Below are 23,265 nucleotides of genomic sequence, written 5' to 3'. Positions count from 1 at the left end.
TAAATATTCCCTGAAGGAACATGGATGCCTGTTTAATTCCCCCTTCAACATATGCTCTTGTCTGGGATAAGTGCCCACATCCTCCATCAAAGTGGCTTTGTTTGTATGATTTATACTTTATATGCTTCTTGTGCAGCTTATAGTTCATCAAATGAGCTCCAGCTAATTCTACTGCTCTGTTTGTTCTTCATCTAGACTACTGGACTTTTTGGTTTGTTTGTTTAAGCTTTCTACCTTATACATTGGTTTCCTGATCAGAAGATTCTGTGTTAATTGTGCTTTTCCCTTTTAAAATAACACAAATACATACTTGTCAGAAGCAAGGTTAATGTATCAGGCATTATGTTAGGGAGGTCAACAAAGAGGATTGTAAGAGCTATTTCATTTATAAATGATTTGCTCTCATTCCTACAACATGTATCAAACGTTCCAGGCGTGGTATTTGACACAGATCAGATCTGCTAGGGTGGTGGCTCTCACAGTCTCACCAGTTAGAGACAAAAGTAGTCTAGGTAGGAAACAGGGTTTTAGCAGAGTAACTTTAAGGGGGAAAAAGGTAAATTTAGGTTTTTCAAGAAACTGAAAAATCCTAAGATGTTAAAAGTAGAGATTCTCTACCATAGCACTCAGTTTCCCAGTGGTGTGGCAAGACTCTTGTGCCCTGAGTATGCAGTCTTGACCTGAGTTTCTTCACTATTTATTAGTTGCCTCTTTTCTTACTTCTGCTATTTCCTATTCTCAGTACTAGAAGTAGAACTCAAAGTTTAGGTGACAGATCGGTAATGGTTACCTCCTGGTGAAAATCATAGTTTTTGTTCTCATTTCATAGCATCTTCAGGCACAAAACTACGTGAGAAATAAAGCTTCATTTTAAACTTACAGTTTGAGTTTTGAAAGTAAACTGTTTACCATTTCTGGCACCTTTTGGAGATTAAAAGAATAAATTGTTTTCTCATAGAGATACTTATCAGAGTGTGTTGTTTGGTAAGATTTAACCATGGTTCCCATGATTAGAAACTCTTCATGTTGGAGTCCACTCTGGCAGTGATACCTCGCTTCCCGCTTTACCCACCTACACATTTCATAAATAATCAGGAAACACCAAGGTTTGTGGGAAGTGAGGGTTCTTTTTATCATGGCTGGCTAGCTCAGTTGTACTCCAGGTACATTCTTCTTCAAGTGACTTTTTCTTCATCCAAAAAAAGAATTTCACTCACAGCCTCCTAGAAAACTGCTTTCAAGTTTTATTTTGCCACCTTATCATTACCTCAGATTACCATCATTCTGAATTTCACCCATCATAGTGAATTTTACTAGTTGGCCTGAATGATACACTGTATCTGCTAAGGTACAAGATAAGCATTCTTCAAGCATATGTATCATGACACTGCTATTTTTAATTCTGTAAGGTAGGCTTCCACAAACCAGCAGTAGGGTTAAGAACTTCCTAATGTACTAAAAACTATTAAATTTACTTAGATTTTAGGTTGACTTACTGGATAATAAGTGAAATCTTAAAAATAGTTTTATGAATAAATTTTATCAGGGTTAATAGGGATGTTTTCAGCATATTATTTTTACTTGATTTTTGTTTTGTCTTCACATTACACACAGACTCTTACTGGACTTGATTGCATTTTCTTTAACTTGGCTTTCCTTTTTTACATATGTAATAATTTTTCTTTGAGTAAAATGAAAATAAATTTGAATAAGTTGAAGATTCTCTTATTTTAGAAACAGAAGATTCTTACCTTGTTCTGTCATTCTGTGAATTTTCACCCTGCATTTACCACATGCTCATGAAAACTACTTAACCAGCAGGCTAATAGATCACAGTCTCAATAAAGCTAGACTTGACTTAATCTACACTGATATCTCACAGGGGATTTTTTTAAGTTTAAAATTCTCATTAGAGTGATACAAAGACACCATGTGCAAAGATGTAAGACAGATGACATGGCAAGATATATTTACTACTTATTGTTTCAGATAAAGAGTTAGTATCTGTTATATATTAAAATTACTTGTAGATGAGTAAGTTGAATACCCCAAGAAAAAGTCATAGCTTATACACACCCTTACATGCGTATGGATGTTTGTTTAGAAACAGAATGAAAACTAACCAGTGGTTATCCTTGAGCAATGAAAAATGATACAACAGAAGAATTTCAATTTATACACTTTTATGTTGCTTAAATTTTATAAGTGTGCATTTCTTTTTTTAATCAGAAAAATGTAAAAATAATAAGGATATTTCCATAAAAAAACAAAAACAAAATTCTTGCTGAGGCTCTGATTTTATTAGATAAGGTTGTTTTGGGATGGTTCAGAACAGCAAACCCAAACTGTGTTCATCTACACAATTCTTGGCTGCCCTTGTGGGTGCTGCTCTAAAAATCTTTCGTTATTCTGTATTTATTGAGTGTTGAGTATTTTAAACAAACAAACAAAAACAGTATAGAGAAAAAAGAGGAAAGTCTGTCTAGAAACATGTAATGAAATGGTTAAAACAGGAGATGTGAAATATTGGCTGCTAGTAATACCCATTATTTGGGACTGCTTCAAACATTACAGGAAAATTAACCTCATATTATGATGTTAATGCTTTAAGTGCTTTATGTTTAAATACATTTCAGAAGACTTACCAAACTAATGTGTTATTTTCTATAGATTTCCAGTACCTATCTAGAGAGCAATTGGCCTATACGGGTGAGTTGTTACTGTGTTGGTGTTAACTTTCATTGGATAGCATTTGCTGCAAGAGGTATTCTGGGAATTGAGCCTCTCAGTGGGTGCATTGATAATAAAATTTCAGTGCTTGATCACTTGTACATCTTTAGTGTAAATCTATAATTTGATCAAATGTAACTTGTGTGTTCATACTCAGATTATTGAATTTAGCAATTTACACTTAATTCATTTAGCAAACACTTACTGTCTACTTGCCTGACACAATCCTCAGTTCTTTATGCCTAATAACAACTTAATTTTTACTTTTTAATCAGTTTTCAGCTATTGATAAGCTTGGACAGAATATTGCTGTGGTTGGCAAGTTTGGTTTTGCACATTACTCTTTACTCACCAAAAAATGGAAGCTTTTCGGAAATATTACCCAGGTTAGTCTTTTTAAAATTAAAAACCTGTTTCTCAAAGTATAAGAGAACTACAATATGAAATAAGCATAAAGTAAACGGCTGTTTACTTATGAAAAAATAGAATCAAATATTTAAAAAAAAGACATTGGATTATGTCTAAGTGTTAGTTCTGATAAAGTACTTGATATTTGATAAAGGATTTTGTATTGAGACAGTTAGTTTGTTAATTCTTACTAAAATCAGACACTATAATTCTTTAACTTGAGGACTTACTCTTAAATTCCAGGCAGAATTCATCATGTAAGATCAGAAAATAGATTTCCACAAAATTTGAAATCATTCTCTGCCTCTCTGTGTCCAACATAAATATTTGGGTAGCATATAAACATACACAGTTGGATTTTGCAAGAATCAGATAGGAGGAAGAGTGAAGGAAGTTAACATTTAATACGAGCCTACTGTGTACCAGGCACTTTAAGGTGCTTTCATATATGTTGTTTGTAATAGTCCAATGAGGACACTATTGTTACTTGGCCTTTTAAAAAAGAGAAAACTAGGATTCACAGTCAATCAGCTGATAAATAAAGATAAAGCCAGAATTTAAACCAAGGTCTGTGGAATGTGGAATGATGATGCTACGTGGTACCCAGTTATTTTGAATGATGTATTTTCTGTCTTACAGATGTTTGTTTTTTCAAAATAGGATATGAATCATTAATAAAGTCCCTAGAGTAATACTTAATGGGGGCGGGAGGAGGATAGAGAGTAGAGCGGAAATAGAGCTTTCATTGTCTCATTAAAAATATTTTACAGGTATTACTGGCAGGAATAATAAAGGTAAATATGTTTTTTAAATTTTCTTTTAAGGAGCAAAATATGATTGTGACAGGTGGCTTAGCCTGGTGGAATGACTTTATTGTCCTTGCGTGTTACAACATAAGTGATCGTCAAGAAGAGGTAAGTTTTTGTTCTCTCAGAAATAACAGATTTTTATATTATGAAGATATTAAGCACTATTTGTTTTTATATAAAAATAATTATTGAAAATGAACAAAACATTTTTTAATCAAGAATTTGGCACTTGTAGCTAATGGGATTTCATTTCAGGTTACTACTTTAGAAAAATTTAAAGGGATAATCAGGACTTCTATGATAACTTTTTCTAAGGATTTTAGTTGTTAGGCATTCTCTATAATAAACTTTGTGCATAGTAAATAGTTAAAAGTAGGAAAGTTTATAAGGATGGCTGTCCTTAAAGATTTATTAATTTATTGGTTTATGTATTTATTTTTTGAGATATCTACTAATCTTCCTATATCAGTCTAAATATGCAGGCCTAAAAGGAGGAATTCGGTACATTCACAGTTTTGATCACTTCACCTTTTGGTTATTTATAGAATGAGCCTACTTTGTCAAAATATAAACATACATTTGTTATTAAAGCTCAGGTTTGTCTTTTAACTGCTTTTACTTGAGAAAAGTCAGTAGATAAAAAACATGTCTAAAGTATTTAGTCATCTGTGGTAGATATCTCGTTTTTACAGCTTTCTTCATTTTTGTTTTCTAAAGCTCAGAGTTTACTTGCGAACGTCAAATCTGGACAATGCTTTTGCTCACGTCACCAAAGCACAAGCAGAAACATTACTGCTTAGTGTCTTCCGGGACATGGTAATAGTATTTAGAGCAGACTGTTCAATATGCCTTTACAGTATTGAAAGAAAATCTGATGGGTAAGCATATGACAAATCATGTTTCGCTCCTATTTATCATGTTTCCTCTGTAGTTTTAATTTCATTTCAAAACAGTTTTTATTCTAATTTTGTATTTAGTTTCCTTTGTTTAGGAGTTGAAAAAGCAAGAAATTTTAATTAGTGGTATTCATAGAGTATTTAACTACCAAAATAAATAGACGAACCTGCACTAACTTCTTCAGCTAATCTTCCTGGAGTCATTTGAAAAAAATCTGGTTTGGGATGGGTTTAAACCTTTAAATACTAATTTTTTTCACTGTCTTGAAAAAAATGGTTACTGACTATCCTAGTGTTCTAAAAACTTGAGAAAATCTGTAGAAGTTCTACAGCTTTAAGGCCTTAGGAAGCGTGAGCGTAGTGGACTCATTTGTATTTTCACTGAGCTAGATGGCTGTAGTCTGGGACAGGAAAAACTAGCAGTCCTGTTGCTGCTATGTATTGCCTGTGTTCTTCCTGTCGTCTGGTTGGCTTGCAGCATTTAGACCTAACATACCTCTTAAGTTTTATTTTGTTCTCAGATGTATTTTGTTTGTTTCTCTTTTTTTAATTTTGTTTTGGTGGGGGGAGGTAACTAGGTTTATTTATATATTTTTCTGATGGAGATACTGGGGATTGAACCCAGAACCTCACGCATGATAGGCACATACTCTACCACTAAGCTATACCCTCCTCCCTTCTTTTTTTTTTTTTAAATAGCCATGAAGTGCATATTTGCTGAAGTAGCTTTTAATAATTGAGTAATTTAAAGATAAAAATTAACAAATCTTACTAGCCGCCGATAGAACCCATATCCTTTCTCAACCATTTCTTAACCAACTAAGCCATTCCTATAGCTTCTTGCCAGTTTTTATATGTCTTTCTACATCTTATCCCCTTCCTTTCTCCCTTATCTCTATGTGTCCTTAATGTCTCAGCCTTGTCAGTCTGCTATTTGAAGGATACTTAGGGAGGAGGAATGATAGATAGAAGGCATTTGGGGCCTCCAAAGGATAAAATCCCATACTACTAGCAGTGAAAAGGGAAAAAAAAATCACATTAGCATTGTTGTTGAGATGTATGGGTTTCTTTCTCTTTTTTTGCAGTTCAAATACTGCAGGTATTCAGGTTCTCCAGGAAGTCTCCATGTCGCGCTACATTCCTCACCCTTTCCTGGTAGTATCTGTCACTCTGACATCAGTGAGTACGGAGAACGGAATCACCTTGAAAATGCCACAGCAGGTACCATTCTATTATGAGAGCTCTTTAGAGTTTTCATTTCAGTTTTTTGTGTTTTAAATTGATATCAGGGGCTATTTATTTAGCAAATAAATACTAAGTGTATAGAATTTGCCTTGTATGAGGTCCTGAGTTACAGTGGCAAACTAAACAAATGTGGTTTCTGCTCAGACTGTAAAGAAATAATTACGCACATAGTTAATTACAATTGTGGTGTGTGTACCAAAAAGTAATGTAGGTTACTGTGTATAACAAAAACCTGGAGTAGTAGTCTAAGCAGTCAGAGATTTCTGTACCACTTAAATTAAAACCTGAAGAGTGAGTGGCAGTGTAAAGAAGGGGAATTTCAGGCAGAGGGAACAGTAGTACAAAGGCCCATAGATGGGAGAGAACATGACACAGTCAAGGAATTGGAAGAATTTCAGAGTGACTGGAACATAGAATGTGCCTTACTGATCGTATGGACTTTTAGACTTTGTCTTTAAGTATTTTAACCTGTATATTATTAGATCTAAACTGCATAATGCTTACTCTAAGGAGGAAGATGAACCAGAGAGGGACAAAACTGGATGTAGAGAGAGTAGCTGAGAGACCATTGTAATGATCTAGGTGAATGGTGTTGGCAGCCCAAACTTGGGCAGTGTAAAAGAAGATAGAAGTGGAATGAATATGGCGTATAGAGGACTCATTAGTTAATTATGAGGAAGGAGAAAGGATAAACCCATAGCTTCTGGTTAAAGTAACTGTATAGGTAGTGGTATCACCAGGACCCAGGTTGCATAACTTTCTTTTCCAAGCCTCCTTCCATTTCACCAGTGGTTTCCAAAGTTCATGTCAATGTGGAACCCATTTTCAAAGGAAAATTCTGTATGAGTTTATCTGTCATCCCTGTCCGCTCAGTCTGTCTTTTACTTCCTATTAAGGCACTTCTACTGATTGCCTTTAAAATATCTGTCCCATTTTTCTCTGCAAACTGTATTTCATGGTAACCAGATAGTCACAGTTGATAAGGAAATCTTATGTCTTACAGAAGAATTCTAGCTAAAAAGATGTGGAAGGAATGTAAGAATTAAAGAATCCCTGTTTTACAGCCCTTAAATGACTGATTTGGGTGGTGAGCACTGGGCGAAACCAATGAAAGGCTGATGGGGAACTTTACAATGAAGGTATCAAGTTGTCATGCCCACACCTTACTAATCAATCTTAGCAGTACTAAAAGTGGGAGAACCAGATGTGACATAAACCTGAAGTTCACAGGAAGAATTACTGGTGAAAACATTGACCCTGAATTGAATCAAGTTTCTGGAGTCAATCTTCCATTCACAGAAAACACAGGGATGGAGGTTTAGTTTAATAACATTCTGTAGGAAAGCTACAAGGCAGTAGTGTGGGGTGGTGGGTATAAAAGATTCTTCTAATTAGACTTTAGAGCCATAGTAACAATGAAATGCATAAATTCATTTGTATCCTGATTTAAATAGGCTATAAAAAATACTGTTACAAAACAGTTAGCCATATTGGGGAGGGTATAGCTCAAGGGGTGGAGCATGCTTAGCATGCATGAGGTGCTGGGTTCAGTCCCCAGTACGTCCTCTAAAAATAAATAAATAAACCTAATCCCCCTCACACGCACAAAAATAAATAAAAGAGTTAGTGATATTAAATAGGGACGCTAAGGGATAAATTTTATGAGATTTAGATTTTATGTAAATTTTATGAAAAAGACTGGCATGTAGTTATATAAGCAAATATCTGTATATTTTAGAAATGCCTGTTAAGTTTATAGGGGTAAAATGGCATATCTTCCCTTTAAATACTTTGGCAAAATAAGTGAAAAGAAAAAAGGGATAGATGGAGCAAATCTTGGTAATTGTGAATCTGAGTTATGGGAATACTGGGGGGAGGGAAGTTTCATTATACATTTTTTGTACTTTTGATCATGTTTGAAGTCTCCACATTAGGACAAAAAAGGAGGGAGACTCTTTATGTACCCTAGATATAACAGGCAGTCAGTGGCATCAATAGCACCTGGTGCTCCCTTTTTAGAGGACCTTTCAAAGAGAAGAGAGAAGACCAAGATTTAAAAAGCAAAGCAAGTCTTGATTTAATATTAAAAGTTAACAACAACAACAATAACAACAACAAAACAGCAGTGAGAACTGTTCAACTGTAAGATGACCTCCCTCATGGGAGAGGTGAGCTCCTTGTCTCTGAAACTCCCAAAGAGAATCATCTGCCAGGGGTTTTTGGGTAAGAGATGGCATGTTGGGTTCCTTCAAATTTAGAATTTTGAGGATACATATAGTCCCCGCTTTTATGTTAGTCAGTTTCTGAAAAGTTCATTAGAGTTGAACTTGAGAGGGCTGTCGCGGTCACCTGTCCTTACATATTATATTATCGGTAGAAAATGTTGACTGCATGGATATAGCTAAAGGAAGAAGTAGTATTTTGCTTTTTTTTTTTTAAATAAGGCAGTGTAAAATGTAGTGAAATTTACCATCTTAAAACTTGAAAGTAGTCATTATGAACATTAGTCATATTTTAGTGAATTGCAGGAAATTCTCTTAAGGTCTTTTGAAGTGTTTGACGCATTTGTCCCTATGCCAGTCCTCAGACTCTCGTTCTGTTTGGATTCTTGTGATTGCATGTTTGTTTTTCTTTTTCCTCTGTGGTTTAGCTCTTATAATTCCCACACACCTTTTAAATTCCATTTTTCCTTCTCCTGTCTCCACGTTATTCACTGTTTCTCGTGTGCAATGGACAGATGTTAAGCTTTTTACTTTCATGTCATTCTGTACTGTATAGGGAACTGGAGACTTCTTTCCAAGTAAAGTTCTTAAGCTTTGTGACAGTTGCTTGGAGATTTTGTGGGGTTTATTTTTTTTAATTTCTACTTCGTAAATTAACAACAGTTCATGTCATGCTTACTACCTGGCTGGATATGGTCTAAAGCAAAAATGAAAGACAAAGTCTGTGAATCTTCTAAACCCTTTTGCCATTTCTTTATGCACAATCCCTTGTGTCTGAAAGCAGTATGAAAGAGTATTTTGTATATCTGAGTATTTTTTGCAAGTAGAATACATACATAGTGTGGTGGTGGTTTTCCTGACTGAACCCTAAATAATATTGGCAGCTTAAATTTATCCAGCCAGCAAGAGTCAAAGCTGGGACACAATCCCATGTCTTCTGAATAATCATCCTTTCCTTCCTGAAATTTTTTTGTTCTTTGGTTTGTATGACATTGTGCTCTCCTGTTTCTCATCTTGACTTCAGAAGCTTAGACAGCGGCCCTCTGCTCTTTCGCTCATATGTACCTTGCTTCAGAAAACTCATCTGTTTCTTTCAGTTTACCAACCTCGCCTTTATAGTTATGGTTCTGGCATATTTATCTGAGGTTTAGTCATATCTCACAACATTTTTACTTGAAATTTTTTAAGATTGTTTCAAATTTAATGGGACGTAAAATGAAATTCTTCAGTTTTCCCTTCCCTAAACTAATTTCTCCTCCTGACTTCTATCAGTGATAACCTCGGTTTCTCTAGCACTTCACCTAGATTCGGTACCCTGAAATCATCTTTGATTCAGCTTTATTTTTCTATCCCTCATGTCTAGAATATAAGTAAGCTTTTGTTTTGTTTTAATCAAAATGCTCTTCCTCTTTACAAGTGAAAATGACTTGATAGCTGAGATTCACTTTAAAACAGTGCTTCTCAAACTTTAAGCTGGGTTCAAAGGGAAATCATTATCCTAGGTTCTCTGCTTTGGAGTTCGATTGAAATTTTCCTTAATAAAAAGGCAGACTATTTTCTTCATTCCTAAATTCACAACTAACTCCCTTAATCAAGAACCATAGGTAGTGGCTTATTTCCTATTTTTTCCTCTACTTTCCAAGCCCTTCTTGAAGGTCTATTACCATCCAGCATTTTTCTCACAATTTCTAGAGGGCATCTAGCCAGATTGTTCTTAACTTTCCTGAAAGAACTGTTCTATCCCTGTTCTGTCCTGTGTCCATGTCCTTTATATTGCATTCTTCAACTAAAGTACCAACCCTTTTGCTGCAACTCATGTGTGACTTCCCCATCCTTCAAGTCCTACCTCATCCTTTAAGCTGGGTCAGTGAAGTGATCTCTCATTTTTCTGAACTTCTGAAGTTCTCTTACTTTTCCAAGAAAACTCAGCTCTGCCCTGAATTTTATGTTCACTTGCATTGTTCATTAATTGCACTGTGTTAAGCTTGATCTACCCTAGCCAGAAGGCTCCTTGTACTCCTACAGAGCTTAACAGAATGGCTGTACATAGTACACACTCATTATTGCTGTTTGTTTAACCTGAAAACCTTATGGATTGAGGGGAATGCTGAAAACATACCTACAAATCAGCATGAATCCAATTTATTTTTCTTTCAGGCTCGTGATGCAGAGAGCATTATGTTAAATCTTGCAGGACAGCTCATCATGATGCAGAGGGACAGATCAGGCCCTCAGATCCGGGAGAAGGACAGTAACCCTAACCAAAGGAAACTTGTGAGTAAAACACAGGTCATTTAGAACATTAAGAATGTATGGGAAGGCAAGGAGGGAAACAGCTCAGTGGTAGAGCGCATGCTTAGCATGCATGATGTCCTGGGTTCAACCCCAGTACTTCCACCAAAAAAAAAAAAAAAAAAAGTATGAGACGTGGATGAAGGAATAGAAGAATTTAAGTGGAGAGTGTTGTGATTTGAAAACTGAGAAAATACATAAAATTAGCCTTAACTCTCTGGGTGTAAAACTATAAAGGGTGAAGGATAAGTTCCTAAAATGATAATAAGATGTTCTCAGTAAGCCAGATGGTACTGCTTACCTGTTATTATTTGCAAATTCTAATAGAAAAACAGGATAAATTGGTGAAGTTTGTCAAGGATGAGGGGTTATTTTGATTTTAGATTTAAATAGACATACTTTGAGAGGTGGGGTACTATTAGTAACTCTAAATAGATTCCCCTAATTTTCCCCCAAATTTATGCTATCTTTTTGAAAGACTTAGGAAACCGCTGCCTAGGAACTTAAGAATCTACAAGTTTAATGAGAAAAAAACTGATTTCTGTCTTTCCTCCTCCAGCTGCCGTTCTGCCCTCCTGTTGTACTAGCCCAGTCTGTTGAAAATGTCTGGACCACATGTCGAGCAAATAAACAAAAGCGTCACCTTCTGGAGGCCCTCTGGCTGAGCTGTGGGGGTGCAGGAATGAAAGTTTGGCTCCCTCTCTTCCCTAGGGATCACCGGAAGCCCCATTCCTTCTTGTCCCAGCGGATCATGCTGCCTTTCCACATAAATATTTATCCCCTGGCTGTTCTGTTTGAAGATGCATTAGTCCTTGGTGCTGTCAATGACACTTTACTCTATGATTGTTTGTATGCTCGGAACAGTGCTAAGGAACAGCTGGAGGTGCTCTTCCCTTTCTGTGTTGTGGAGAGAACCTCTCAGATCTACCTCCACCACATTCTGCGTCAGCTGCTGGTGAGGAACCTTGGGGAGCAAGCCTTGCTGTTAGCCCAGTCCTGTGCCGCATTACCTTACTTTCCTCATGTGCTGGAGCTCATGCTCCATGAAGTGCTGGAAGAAGAAGCTACCTCACGGGAGCCCATTCCCGACCCTCTGCTTCCCACTGTGGCAAAATTTATCACCGAGTTCCCCCTCTTCCTGCAGACAGTTGTTCATTGTGCCAGGAAGACTGAATATGCCCTGTGGAATTACCTTTTTGCAGCTGTGGGAAACCCCAAGGACTTGTTTGAGGAATGTTTGATGGCTCAGGATTTGGACACTGCTGCCTCTTATCTTATTATCTTACAGGTAACAATTCTCTTATAAAGGTACAAGGACTACCGAGCTTAACTAGAGGGGAAAAAAAATGTCCTGTGCTGGCACTGTGATTGTGTTTAAAGAATTAATTCAGCCAAGTTTTCTGTTCAGTTTTTATCTTTCCTTTTGAAGAATTCAGTCTTATCAAATGATGGCAGAAAATTTCTTTACTATCATAAAGTAACATTGCAGGGATTTTTTTTTTCATCCTGTTTGTTCATATATAGGTCTAAAGCAAATTGAGTTTACAGTATTGTTTTGAAGAAGAAATGTCATATGTAATACATATAGTATATGCATATGCATATAATGAATGTATTATAATGCATATAATAACTTGCACATATTTCATAAGATTATTGAAATGTTACATAAGAAAGATAATAATACAGAATTATTTTGAGTATTAGTGGGTTCATCTGAGCCCTCCACAATAACCTCTTTCCTTATAGTGTGGAATTGGTGAGGCAAGTGATTAAAACGTGGGTAAATATTCTTGTAGCAATTTTTCTCAAAATAATGAGTACTTTGAGACTCATGAAAATTTGTTTCATTATATATTTGACAGAAGTCTTGAGGGTTGTTCTGTCAGTCAGATATGGATTTGATAGGTTGTCCTTAAAAGTTCTTTCAAATTACTGCACAGTTGTTTTCACTGATAAAAGAAGCTAGCCATAAACATGGGTAAAACTCTGCCTGAAGCAGTTTTCCTTTCAGCTTATTTGCTTCATGACACCTAATTGAAACTAGAGGAGATACTCAGGCAGAAGCTGGATGGCCCCGAGATTCTATGATCCCTTGGCTATTCGTAAAGTCTATAGAATCATAAAAACAGAAACAAAATAAATGCAGTCTTTTTTTGTTTTAGGTCACTCCTTAGACTTTCAGTGGTCTCCCAAGCAATAGAATTAGAAACTTTTTCTCTCTCAGAATTCTTAAGTTGCTATGTATTGTCAGATAAAAATTACAGTTAAACTTGTTTATAAGGCACCTTTCCAAGAAGGCCGCTGCAAGCAGCAAGGTTAAATTTGTGAGAGAATCACCGAGGATGCTCATTGTGTGGTAGTACATACTGTTGCCCAAAGCCAAGATTTTTTTAGTCACATCTTCAAAAAACACTGTCATAGGAGATTACCTGAGCCTTTTTGGAGTCAAGAGGGCAGATTTATATCTTTGGTTTTCTGCTAATCTTCAAGTTATTTAACTCCCATTTCCTTATCTGTAAAATGGGAATGGTATACCTATTCTGCAAAGTCACTAGGAAAAATGAAAGAAAGAATGTAAGATATCTGAGTTCAGTAAATCATAATGCATATTACACCAGCATAGTATTTGCCTCACTTTTCCTTGCATGATGTTTCTTTATGCTTCTTTTAATCTTACTATTAAACTATCCCCTTCAGTGTTGTGGCTGCACTACTTCTCTGTGTTTAGGGAACCAGGGAGATAAAGAACTGTTCAAGTCTTCCCAAAGCATTTGCAGTATAAAAGGAATTCTTGTCTTCCTTGGTGGTTTTTTTAGAACATGGAAGTCCCAGCAGTAAGTAGGCAACATGCCACCCTTCTGTTCAGCACAGCCCTGGAACAAGGCAAGTGGGACCTGTGTCGACACATGATTCGGTTTCTTAAAGCCATTGGCTCTGGAGAATCTGAGACACCTCCATCCACACCTACAGCTCAGGTTAGTTGCAAAATTGCAATTTCTCTAGGCCGTACATCCACAGGGCATCTTCCTCTAACTGTGTGTATACCTTGTGTGTAACCACAGGAACCCAGTTCAAGTGGTGGATTTGAGTTCTTCAGGAATCGAAGCATCAGTTTATCCCAGTCAGCTGAAAATGTTCCTGCTAGTAAATTCAGCTTACAGAAAACACTGAGTATGCCATCTGGCCCTTCTGGAAAAAGGTAATAGAAGGAAGAGCTGTTACTGCTTTAGGACATTCTGTGACACATTGCATTTCAGGTTATTTGTAAAATTCCATCTTAGGAAAACAACTATTTGATCCCAATTGCAGTACCTTTTTACATTGCCGAAAGGCTTAGAGACCACACAAAAGGCTTCTCTTTTTCCTTCCTCCAAAGTTCACTTCTTTACTCTCTGTACAGTTTCTGCCCTTGTGTGCCCGGTTCTAAATGCAACCACCTTTAAATTACTTGTGATAATGGAGGGTCAGAATAAAAGGAAGATAGATAAATCTGCAGATAAATCCAAAAGCCTTCTTAGAGTCAACAATTTTATCCTTCTTTGTAACTGTACCTCTTGACAAAAAATAAAATTTAGTCATGTACTTGACTCTCCTGTGACTCTTTTGAGTGGAGAAGTCATTACACAGTGGGAGAGCCAAAAGGAAGTGTGTCCTGGAGACTGAAGCCTACGTTACTTGTAGATGGGTTATGGTCTCCTGAGAGGGAACTGTGAACTTACACAATATGAAATAGTTAGAATTTCCTCTGTTTTGTGAGGTTTTTATATTCCTCCCCGTGTTGTTATGTGTTTTTGGCTCTTGTTTTTTCTCTTCCCTGATCCTTTTATATTCTGTGTGTATTCTTACTTCAGTGCCTTCAGTGAGAGCTTACTGGACATTTTTTATTGTTATGTTTTACTGCTTTTTCTTATCACAGCCATTAATACCACCCCCATTCCCAAAGCACACACACACATACAATCTTGGCCTATATACAAGTAAAATGCAAACCGTAGAGGACTGTTAACAATTGCCAGGCAAACAGTAGCTTCTCAGCAATACCCAGAATTTAAATGCTGGCTAATACATTCCAAGGACTCACCATGTGACAGGCAAGATTCTAAGCATTTACTTGTGTAGGTCTTTTAATCCTCACAAAACTCTGTTGGGGTAGATACTGTTATTATCCGTGTTGTACAGGTGAAAAACAGATGCTCAGAAAAATAAACTTGCTCTGTGTTCACACAACTGATGTGTGGCAGAGCCAAGATCTGAATCCAGGCAGTCCTGCTCCGATACTGCCTCTCACTGAAAGCACCCCCACTACCCAGTTATACCCCATCAGTTCATATGGGTAAGAAATAATAGACTATATTTAGTCATCATTAATTTTTAAAAATCAGTTTTATTTTTATGTGTCTGTATAACCCACATTAAGAGTCTTCATTTCACTCTGCTTCTTTCTCCTTAATTTCTTATCTGTTCTCCTTCCCTGTTTTCACTGGTCTTTTCAAATATTGCATTTATGTGCTCCCTTCTTTGCTTCACTCTCTTCCTGGTTTGGCTTTGTCTGCCTCCTGTTTTTTCCTGTTCTGTGTATTCATTCTGCAGATATGTTTTAAGAGCCTGCTGTGTTCCAAGTACTGTTTAACACGTTGTGGTATCACATGGAGAAGCCCTGATACTTTATCTTTCTCTTCACTCAGAATTAGAGCTTAGATCTCTCACCTCCTTGTCATCGTTACCATTGCTACTTCATAAAAGTAGGTGAAGTCCTCTGGTGAAGACTTCTGTAGCTTTTGTATGTTTCCACTTATAGGTGGAGCAAAGATAGTGACTGTGCTGAGAACATGTATATTGATATGATGCTCTGGAGACATGCTCGGCGTCTCTTAGAAGAAGTTCGGCTAAAGGACCTCGGCTGCTTTGCAGCCCAGCTGGGCTTTGAACTAATTAGTTGGTTGTGCAAGGAACGTACCCGGGCTGCCCGAGTAGACAACTTTGTGTTAGCCCTGAAGAGACTCCACAAAGACTTCCTGTGGCCACTTCCCATCATCCCTGCTGCTTCTGTCAGTTCTCCTTTCAAGAATGGAAAATATCGAACAGGTAATGTAGGCGTTGTGTCACTTGTACAGGGAGAATTGTATTTTGCTTCAACAAGTATTTTGCTGTTAGTAGATATTCAAGGAAGTCTCTTCCTTCCAAGTTCAGGAAAAGATAAAAGCCAACTTTTTGTACACCATTTGGAACATCCACCATTCAACTAAGGATGTAAATAAAGTAGCGCATATGTCTTAGGACCTTGAAGTCTAATTTATAAATCCAACCGGTTGTTATCTCAAATTTTCAGCAAGTTGAACATTGGCTGAATATAGAAGGTTCCACACTTAATTTGTAGGAAGGAGTTTTGGAATTGATTAGTCATGGAACTCAAAATAAGCTAAATTATGACTTGTCTAACAGGACTCATTCCAGAGAAGTGTTGAAAATGCAACTTCTGAGAGCTTGGACCATCATCTAAATTAGGAAAGGACAAAGTAAAACTGTATTTTGATAAAAGAAAAAAGGGAAAGTGTTTTAGTTCGGGTCTTTTAAAGAAAACTGTTCTAATTATTATTACTTATGAACATTCAAAGATTTTTTCATTATGACATTTGGAAACTTCATGTCATTTTAAGAACCAAGGAAAATTACTTATAAGATGAACAGAATAGAGTTTTGCCTAATTGTAGTAAGATATGTAATGATATAAGATGACTGTTAGGTGGCATTGTATAGTCAGTCCATTATGTTACAGTCCTGTGTCCCTGGCTTGTGGGTGGATGGTGCAATGTTGGGACAGTAATTGGCCTTGAACTTTTAGTATCTGGGGTTGGTGGGGGAAGAGAAGCTGAAAGAACTGAATTGGAAGTGGCAGTATGTGCATCTTGAATTCTCATTTTTTGTTTTCGGACCCACCTTACAGTGGGAGAGCAGCTGTTAAAGTCTCAATCAGCTGACCCTTTTTTAAACCTTGAGATAGATGCTGGCATCTCTAATGTCCAGCGAAGTCAGAGCTGGCTCGGCAACATTGGCCCCACCCATCATGAGATAGACACAGCCTCATCCCATGGACCACAAATGCAAGATGCCTTCTTGTCACCTTTATCTAATAAAGGTAAATATTTTAAATCCTAGCTCTTCTTCAGTTCCTTTGGAGGAAAGTTTATATGCTAAAGCACTTCAGAGAGAGAAGTCCACTCTTTTGAGATTAGATAGATTAAGTAGCCATTACTGTCGGCTGGAGAGGTGGGTAGTTACTAGGACAAGGCCAAGTTTGGCCTTGACTATACTTTGCCATGTTTATTTTAGATAAATGATTTAGGTAAAATCTCATTACAGCTCAGTACTGACAAATGAACCTTTGCAATCAGTACTGATGGTATATAGAAAGGCTAACTTTTTACCTCAAATAAGCAAAGTGTTATCCCCATATTAAGAATTCCATTCTGCTTGTAAGTAGACCTGTATCTACATTAAAAAAAACATACCTAATTATCTTCTGTTTTTTTGTTTCATTGATAAAAATGTGTGGAAATTTTTTTCCCTTTAGTAGATTCCTACATAATATCCTTAGTTTTGCCTCTTAGCCTTCAAAGCTTAAAGTACTTACTGTCCAGCCTGTTACCAAAAAATGTGTGTCAACTTCTGGGATTACAGTCATGGGTAAATTACTAACTGAAGAAGTTTTAAAATTGATTTATGTTGTTCAGGTTTATGTAATTATAAGAACTTACATAGCAGTTGGTCTGATTTTCTGCAGTTTTCTCAATGGCTAGGCATTCATCTGATGTTTGATTTTCAGTGTGTCATCACTGTTACCTGAACTTCTGCTATGTGGGGAGGTATATAGCTGCAATTACTTTTTTTTTAAATTTAACAAGTAAAATTTACCATTTAACCGTTTTTAAGTGGACAGTTCAGTAGTGTTAACTCATTCACATTGTTGTGCAACTAACCTGCAGAACTCTTTCCATCTTGCAAAACCAAAACTCCATACCCATTAAGTAACCACTCTCCCTCCCCCAACTGCTGGCAGCCATCATTCTATTCTCTGTGTCTATGTGTTAGACTTTTTGTGACTAGCTTATTTCACTTGTGTAATATTCTCAAAGTTCATCCCTCTTGCAGCATGCATGGGAATTTCCTTCTGTTTTAAGACTGAATGGTAGTCCATTGTGTGTTTATACCACCTTTTGTTGATCATCAGTGGACACTTGCACTGCTGCCTTTTGGTTATTGTGAATAAGGCTGCAGTGAACGTAGGAGTACAGTGAACATGAGAAGTCTCTTTGAGACCCTGCTTTCAGTTGGACATATACCGAAAAGTAGGATTGCCAGGTCATAGGGTAATTCAATTTTTAATATTTTGAGGGCCTACCATAGCAGCTGTACCATTAGCATTCCCACCACATTGGCAAAGGTTCCAGTTTCACCACATCCTCACCAACATTTATTTGCTGGTTTTGTTGACAGTAGCATCCTAATGGGCATGACATAGTATCACTGCTTTTTTTAGAAAACTTTTTAAAGAGATCATTTCAAACATTTAAAAAGAAGTAATCATAGTATAAAGGGCCCTTCCCCTCCCTGCTTCAGTTATTACCAACTCATGACCAGATTTGTTTCATCTGCTTCCCCCTTCCTGTATTATTGAACTAAATCCAAGACATGATATATTATGTATTCCTAAAAGGACTCTCTTTTGCAGGGGAAGGGGAACCATAATACCATTAACATCACTCTAAAAATTTAGCAATAATTTCTTAATACCATCAGATATCCAGTAAGAATTCAAATTCCAATTGTTTCAGAATGTCATAATTTTTTTATGGTTTGAATCAAGACCCAAATAAGATTTACACATCGTGATTATCATGTTTTTATTTCTTAGTGATTGTTCCCCCTCCCCATCTCTTGCAGTTTACTCACTGAAGAACCTTGCTTCTGTAATTTTTTCATAATGTGGATTTTAGGTGATTGCATCTTCATGGTTTAGTTGAACAGTTTCCTCTGTATTTCTTATAAACTGATAATCAAATCTGAACATTTGGTCAGATTACAGCTAGGGGTTTTTTTTTTTGGAGGCAGGTAAGACTGCCTCGTAGGTACTAGTGGTGTTTTCTGTCTGAAGGTACATAATGCTTGGTCACCTCTCTAATGATTTTTTTAAATATCTACTATTAATATGATATGAGAATTTTACTACTGGATTTAATGTTTTGGTCTTAAAATCCTGAAGAGAAATCAACCTCTGCAAAATAGTTAATATATAAAATTGAAGGAAAACCTATTTTCTACATGAAACCAGTTTATAACTTTTGGCAATTCTTCATCAGGTGATGAATGCAGTATTGGTTCAGCCACAGACTTGACTGAAAGTAGCTCCGTGGTGGATGGGGACTGGACAATGGTGGATGAAAATTTCTCCACACTCAGTTTAACCCAGTCAGAGCTAGAGCACATCTCCATGGAGTTGGCGAGTAAGGGGCCACATAAATCCCAGGTCCAGCTTCGGTGAGTTTCTATTTTGGAAGCACAGAATGCCTGCTCAGGCTGTCTGGGCCAATAGAGTACCGAGGCTGCTTTCCTGATAGTGACTGCTTTTCTGTGTATCTGTAGATCCCTCATACCATCAGTCATTTTGTTTCTGCTTATATATATAGGTACTTGCTACACATCTTCATGGAGGCAGGATGTCTGGACTGGTGCATTGTCATAGGCCTGATTCTTAGAGAATCCTCAGTAATCAACCAGATTTTGGTTATTATACAGTCTTCGGAAGTAGATGGAGAGATGTTACAGAACATAAAGGCAGGGCTACAAGCAGTGGACCGATGGGCCGCTACAGATTGGTAAGTGCTGGTTTCCTTAGGTTTGTTACCCTGACTGTCCTTTGGTGGAAACTGGCCTTTCACTTTAAGGCTTAATTCTGGTTCATTTATTTGGAGACTCTTAGGTTGGTAGAAATAAAAAATAGTTTCATATATTCATTTTAAAGGCTGTTTTCTTTAGTTACCATTCTATACCTGTCTATTTAGATGAGCAGTGTCCATTGAGATAGTGTTGGTCAGTGAATGCATGTCACTGACTCAAGATTGATACAGTACAAATGACCTTAGAGTTAGGGTGGAACTTGAGATTTTTCATTTTGTGGAATTGAAGGTAATAATCTAAAAACATCTACTTGAGAAGATAACATTTTAGGGTCTATGTGAATTTACCATTCCATGGCAAGCCCAAATAAGGAGTATTAAATGGGAGTTCAAAGAATCTGGGATTCTAGCCCCTTGTCACCAGTTATGTGTGGATCCAGGGCTTCTCCTACTTGAATCTGGTTTTCCTTAATTGACAGATTCATTCAGGTTAAGTGTTGAAGGTCCTTTTTCAAGTCTGAAATCCTGTTGCTCCTTAGACTGGAGAATATTTTTAATGGTAATACTGGATAAGGATTGTGTTCACACTTATGCTATGTGCAGCTCCCGCTGTGCTGGCCAGGGCATCAGAGACACCTTTCCTCCCGACGTCTCCATGCCTCCTTCCCTCCCCCCAGTCACTGACGCTGCTCAATCAGAGTTTACTAGGAATTTGTCCGTAACACGCTGTGAGCCTTTTGAATGTGACAGACAAGAGCTAATTTCCTTTTTCCTCTACTTAGTCCTGGATATAAGCCATTTTTAAACATCATTAAGCCACAACTACAGAAGCTCAGTGAGATAACAGAAGAGCAGGTCCAGCCTGAAGCCTTCCAACCAGTAGCTGTGGGTAAGACTCCTGAACAGACTAGCCCCCGGGCAGAGGAGAGCAGGGGCTCCTCAGGCCATGGAAGTATCCCCCAGGGTGAGGTTGGAGGTAGCAGTTTGGTCAGCCGGAAAGAAGAGGACACAGCCCAAGCGGAGGAGGAGGAACCTTTTCAAGATGGTACTTATGACTGTTCCGTGTCCTAACAACGGTGGGTACCATCCCCACAGGCAGTATTAATTAGCAGCAGCGTACAGCTGAGGACACTGTGACCTAGTTGGATAACTTAACCAGGGAGAGAACTCAGCTCAGAGACTCTGGTAAGGTATTATTAAATTTTAACTCTTTCTCCTCTAAGAAATCTCTTTGAGTCCGTAAAAATGTGATATCGAAAAATCTTCTTTCATAAAACAATTTTTTAAGCTACAGTGGAAAGTAATAATACTGTACAGATGCACATGAGAATATTTTGGTTTTATCCTTAAAGTTTGGTAGCTCTTGAACCACAGGGATTGTTTTGCCCTAGACGAGCTTACTTTTTCACTACTTACAGCTTCCTGTATGTTTTCTGGCTCAGCGTGTGTCCAGACTGCTTTTTAAAAGTAAATGCTAAGGTGCTTGCTGTAGCTCATCAAGTACTTGAGCTACCTGTGTGCCCCCTGGATCAAGAGCACGGGCCTCCTGAAGAGACGCCTGTCCTGGCAGAACAGGTGCCAGTGTAATTAAAAGACCTCCTCCTTTTCTAGCCTGTTAAATCCCAGTCCCAAGTTGATGGAAGCTATTGACCAGTGAGTCAGTGCCTGCTTTAGCAAGCTTGAGTCCTGCTAGATCAGAGTGGGCAGGGGTCTGAGGAGTTCTTATCAATTATGCTATTAGATACCACTGAACTATTTTGTATCAAAGAATTGTATCTTTTTGTGAATACTCTTGTGTAAATATACTCAAAGGCACTGTTCATATTTTTAGGGCTTATAATTTGTAAGGTTTTACGCTGGATTCTGCATGGCTATAGATACTCTTGGAATAAAGACGGGGCTTGCTCTTTTCAAATATGAGCAGTCTAGAGGAAGACAGGTTTATTGGCTTGGTCATAAAGTAACAGAAATGGTCACACTGATCATGAAATGAACAGGTTTTGTGCAAATTAATGTAGTTTATTATTTATTGCTTTTGTAAATTGAATAAAAATGGACAAATGTACATAGACTGATGAATCCTATATTATCACGGCTACTAAAAATTAGTATGTAAAGAATGCATTATTTGTTGTAACTTTTAAAGTATTATGTATTTCTAGATTTGAGTTAAATTTTAGTTTTCATACATTATGAAAACATAATTGCATTACTCTTTAATTGCTTCATACTAAACACATATCCACTGTATGTACATCAATTACCTTATAACAGTATTAATTTAGATAGCTTGTTTGTACTGTGCAATTTGAACAAAGGAATGCAATGTTATTTTTTACAAAACAAACTTATTTTTATAACAATGTATTTGATGTGGACCAAATTCATACCACTATGTAAAACAGCCTCTCTTCTCATAGTGCAATTACAGTTTAGAAATAAAACTTGGTCCTCTATCCTTGCTTTTTTAAAGTAAATGGCTAGATTTAGTTGTCCTAGCCAGGTTTCCTTTGAAGGGAAACTCAAAACCATTTTGAAAATGCTTAATTCAAAACTCATCAAACTGTTTTAAATTATTGAGTTTGGTAATTTACTATCACTTTTCACATTACAAGTGCAATAATGTCACACACTAAAACTCCTGAATGGGTGGAATATGTGATTGGTTATTGGTACCTTGTCCTTCTGGTGCTACTTTTATTTAAGCCTTTGTTTTAAATCACCTTTCTCTGAATCTTAAGATAGAAAATAATGTTTCCCATGTGAGTACATGCAGCCCAGCAAGAAACTAAACAAATTTCTTCTCCTGTCCTAGTCCATTAGGAGAAGAACTAGCATTACTTTTGTGTTTGGTGTGAATATTTAGTCAATAAAAGTGACTTACCATTGCAAACAGCTGTGATCTTTTCAAGTATCCTAATGTGCTGCTGGGTTCATCTTGCACTCTTAAAAGCAGGGCACCAATAAGTTAACTGTATTCCTGTGGTTCACACCATGAACAAAACTTTTCTATAAAATATTTGCTTTTCAATGAACAGATGTGGATGCTCCCAAGGCAAAAAATTTTGGCAAGTTTACAGAAAATTTCTCTTTGGTAGTTTGTTATAATGCTTTAATTTTTAATTCATATTTTAATTTTGCCTTGTTTGGATCACATATCAAATATCTAAGCCATAATTTTAACCAATGAATTTAAATATTCAGTATAACTATTTGAAGTTTAAATTATTTGCTGATACCAAAACAAGGAGTCATTTGGGGGGTTCAGTTAACCTTTGCTTGTAATTAAAGTTGCTGCTACTTCTGTAATGTGTATATTTTTAACTTGGTAAAGGGCAATAAAACCGTTACGTGAACTTTTGTTTATTCATCATCTCAAGTTAACAGCAAAAGGTGTATGTATTACAAGTCACAAAAATATTCTTTTCATTATATAATTATACCTCTTAGGATTTTCCTTATGAAATAGAGATTTAGATTTAAGATGTATATGCAGAATTACTTAGAATAGGAGCCTCAAGAGTTGGCAGCATCCTAGATGGCCTGACAATAGATGATAAGAACAGACAATCCATGTTGATGACATGGAAAATACTCAAAATACAGTGAAAAAATGATATAAAATTATACATAGCACAGGAGACTAGGCATCATCTCTAATAGGTGGGATTAAAATAATACCTGGAATTTTTATTTTCCTATATTTATAAATTTGCTTGTCTCTGAATTTGCATATTCTGGACATTTCATATATATGGACTCATGT

The 23,265-nt window shown here is 36.8% G+C and overlaps 1 protein-coding gene and 1 non-coding gene across 5 annotated transcripts in view; one reads left to right on the top strand and one right to left on the bottom strand.

The window, feature by feature from the left end:
- RIC1 (RIC1 homolog, RAB6A GEF complex partner 1) overlaps positions 1-22,855 on the top strand; it is a 102,251-nt gene extending 79,396 nt beyond the window's left edge. For 3 of the 4 annotated variants that reach the window (XM_010993426.3, XM_010993425.3, XM_031449757.2), the window contains 14 exons: positions 2,671-2,709; positions 3,006-3,116; positions 3,963-4,052; positions 4,665-4,825; positions 5,929-6,064; positions 10,468-10,584; positions 11,162-11,890; positions 13,422-13,580; positions 13,668-13,804; positions 15,404-15,690; positions 16,550-16,741; positions 18,963-19,140; positions 19,290-19,478; positions 20,282-22,855. In XM_010993426.3, coding sequence (XP_010991728.2) covers positions 2,671-2,709; positions 3,006-3,116; positions 3,963-4,052; positions 4,665-4,825; positions 5,929-6,064; positions 10,468-10,584; positions 11,162-11,890; positions 13,422-13,580; positions 13,668-13,804; positions 15,404-15,690; positions 16,550-16,741; positions 18,963-19,140; positions 19,290-19,478; positions 20,282-20,570 — 2,814 coding nt within the window. In that variant the 3' untranslated portion in view covers positions 20,571-22,855. The remainder of the gene's footprint in view (positions 1-2,670; positions 2,710-3,005; positions 3,117-3,962; positions 4,053-4,664; positions 4,826-5,928; positions 6,065-10,467; positions 10,585-11,161; positions 11,891-13,421; positions 13,581-13,667; positions 13,805-15,403; positions 15,691-16,549; positions 16,742-18,962; positions 19,141-19,289; positions 19,479-20,281) is intronic. The other variant, XM_031449756.2, reaches the window with a different exon arrangement.
- On the bottom strand, positions 5,444-5,516 carry TRNAD-AUC (transfer RNA aspartic acid (anticodon AUC)). The gene has a single exon. It is a non-coding gene; the product is annotated as a tRNA-Asp (tRNA).
- Positions 22,856-23,265: the final 410 nt, after the last annotated feature.

Source organism: Camelus dromedarius, chromosome 10 (genome assembly GCF_036321535.1).
Source record: "Camelus dromedarius isolate mCamDro1 chromosome 10, mCamDro1.pat, whole genome shotgun sequence".
NCBI classification, from domain to species: domain Eukaryota; kingdom Metazoa; phylum Chordata; class Mammalia; order Artiodactyla; family Camelidae; genus Camelus; species Camelus dromedarius.
The sequence above is the reverse complement of the archived record's forward strand: the minus strand, read 5'-3'. Positions and strand labels throughout refer to the sequence as shown.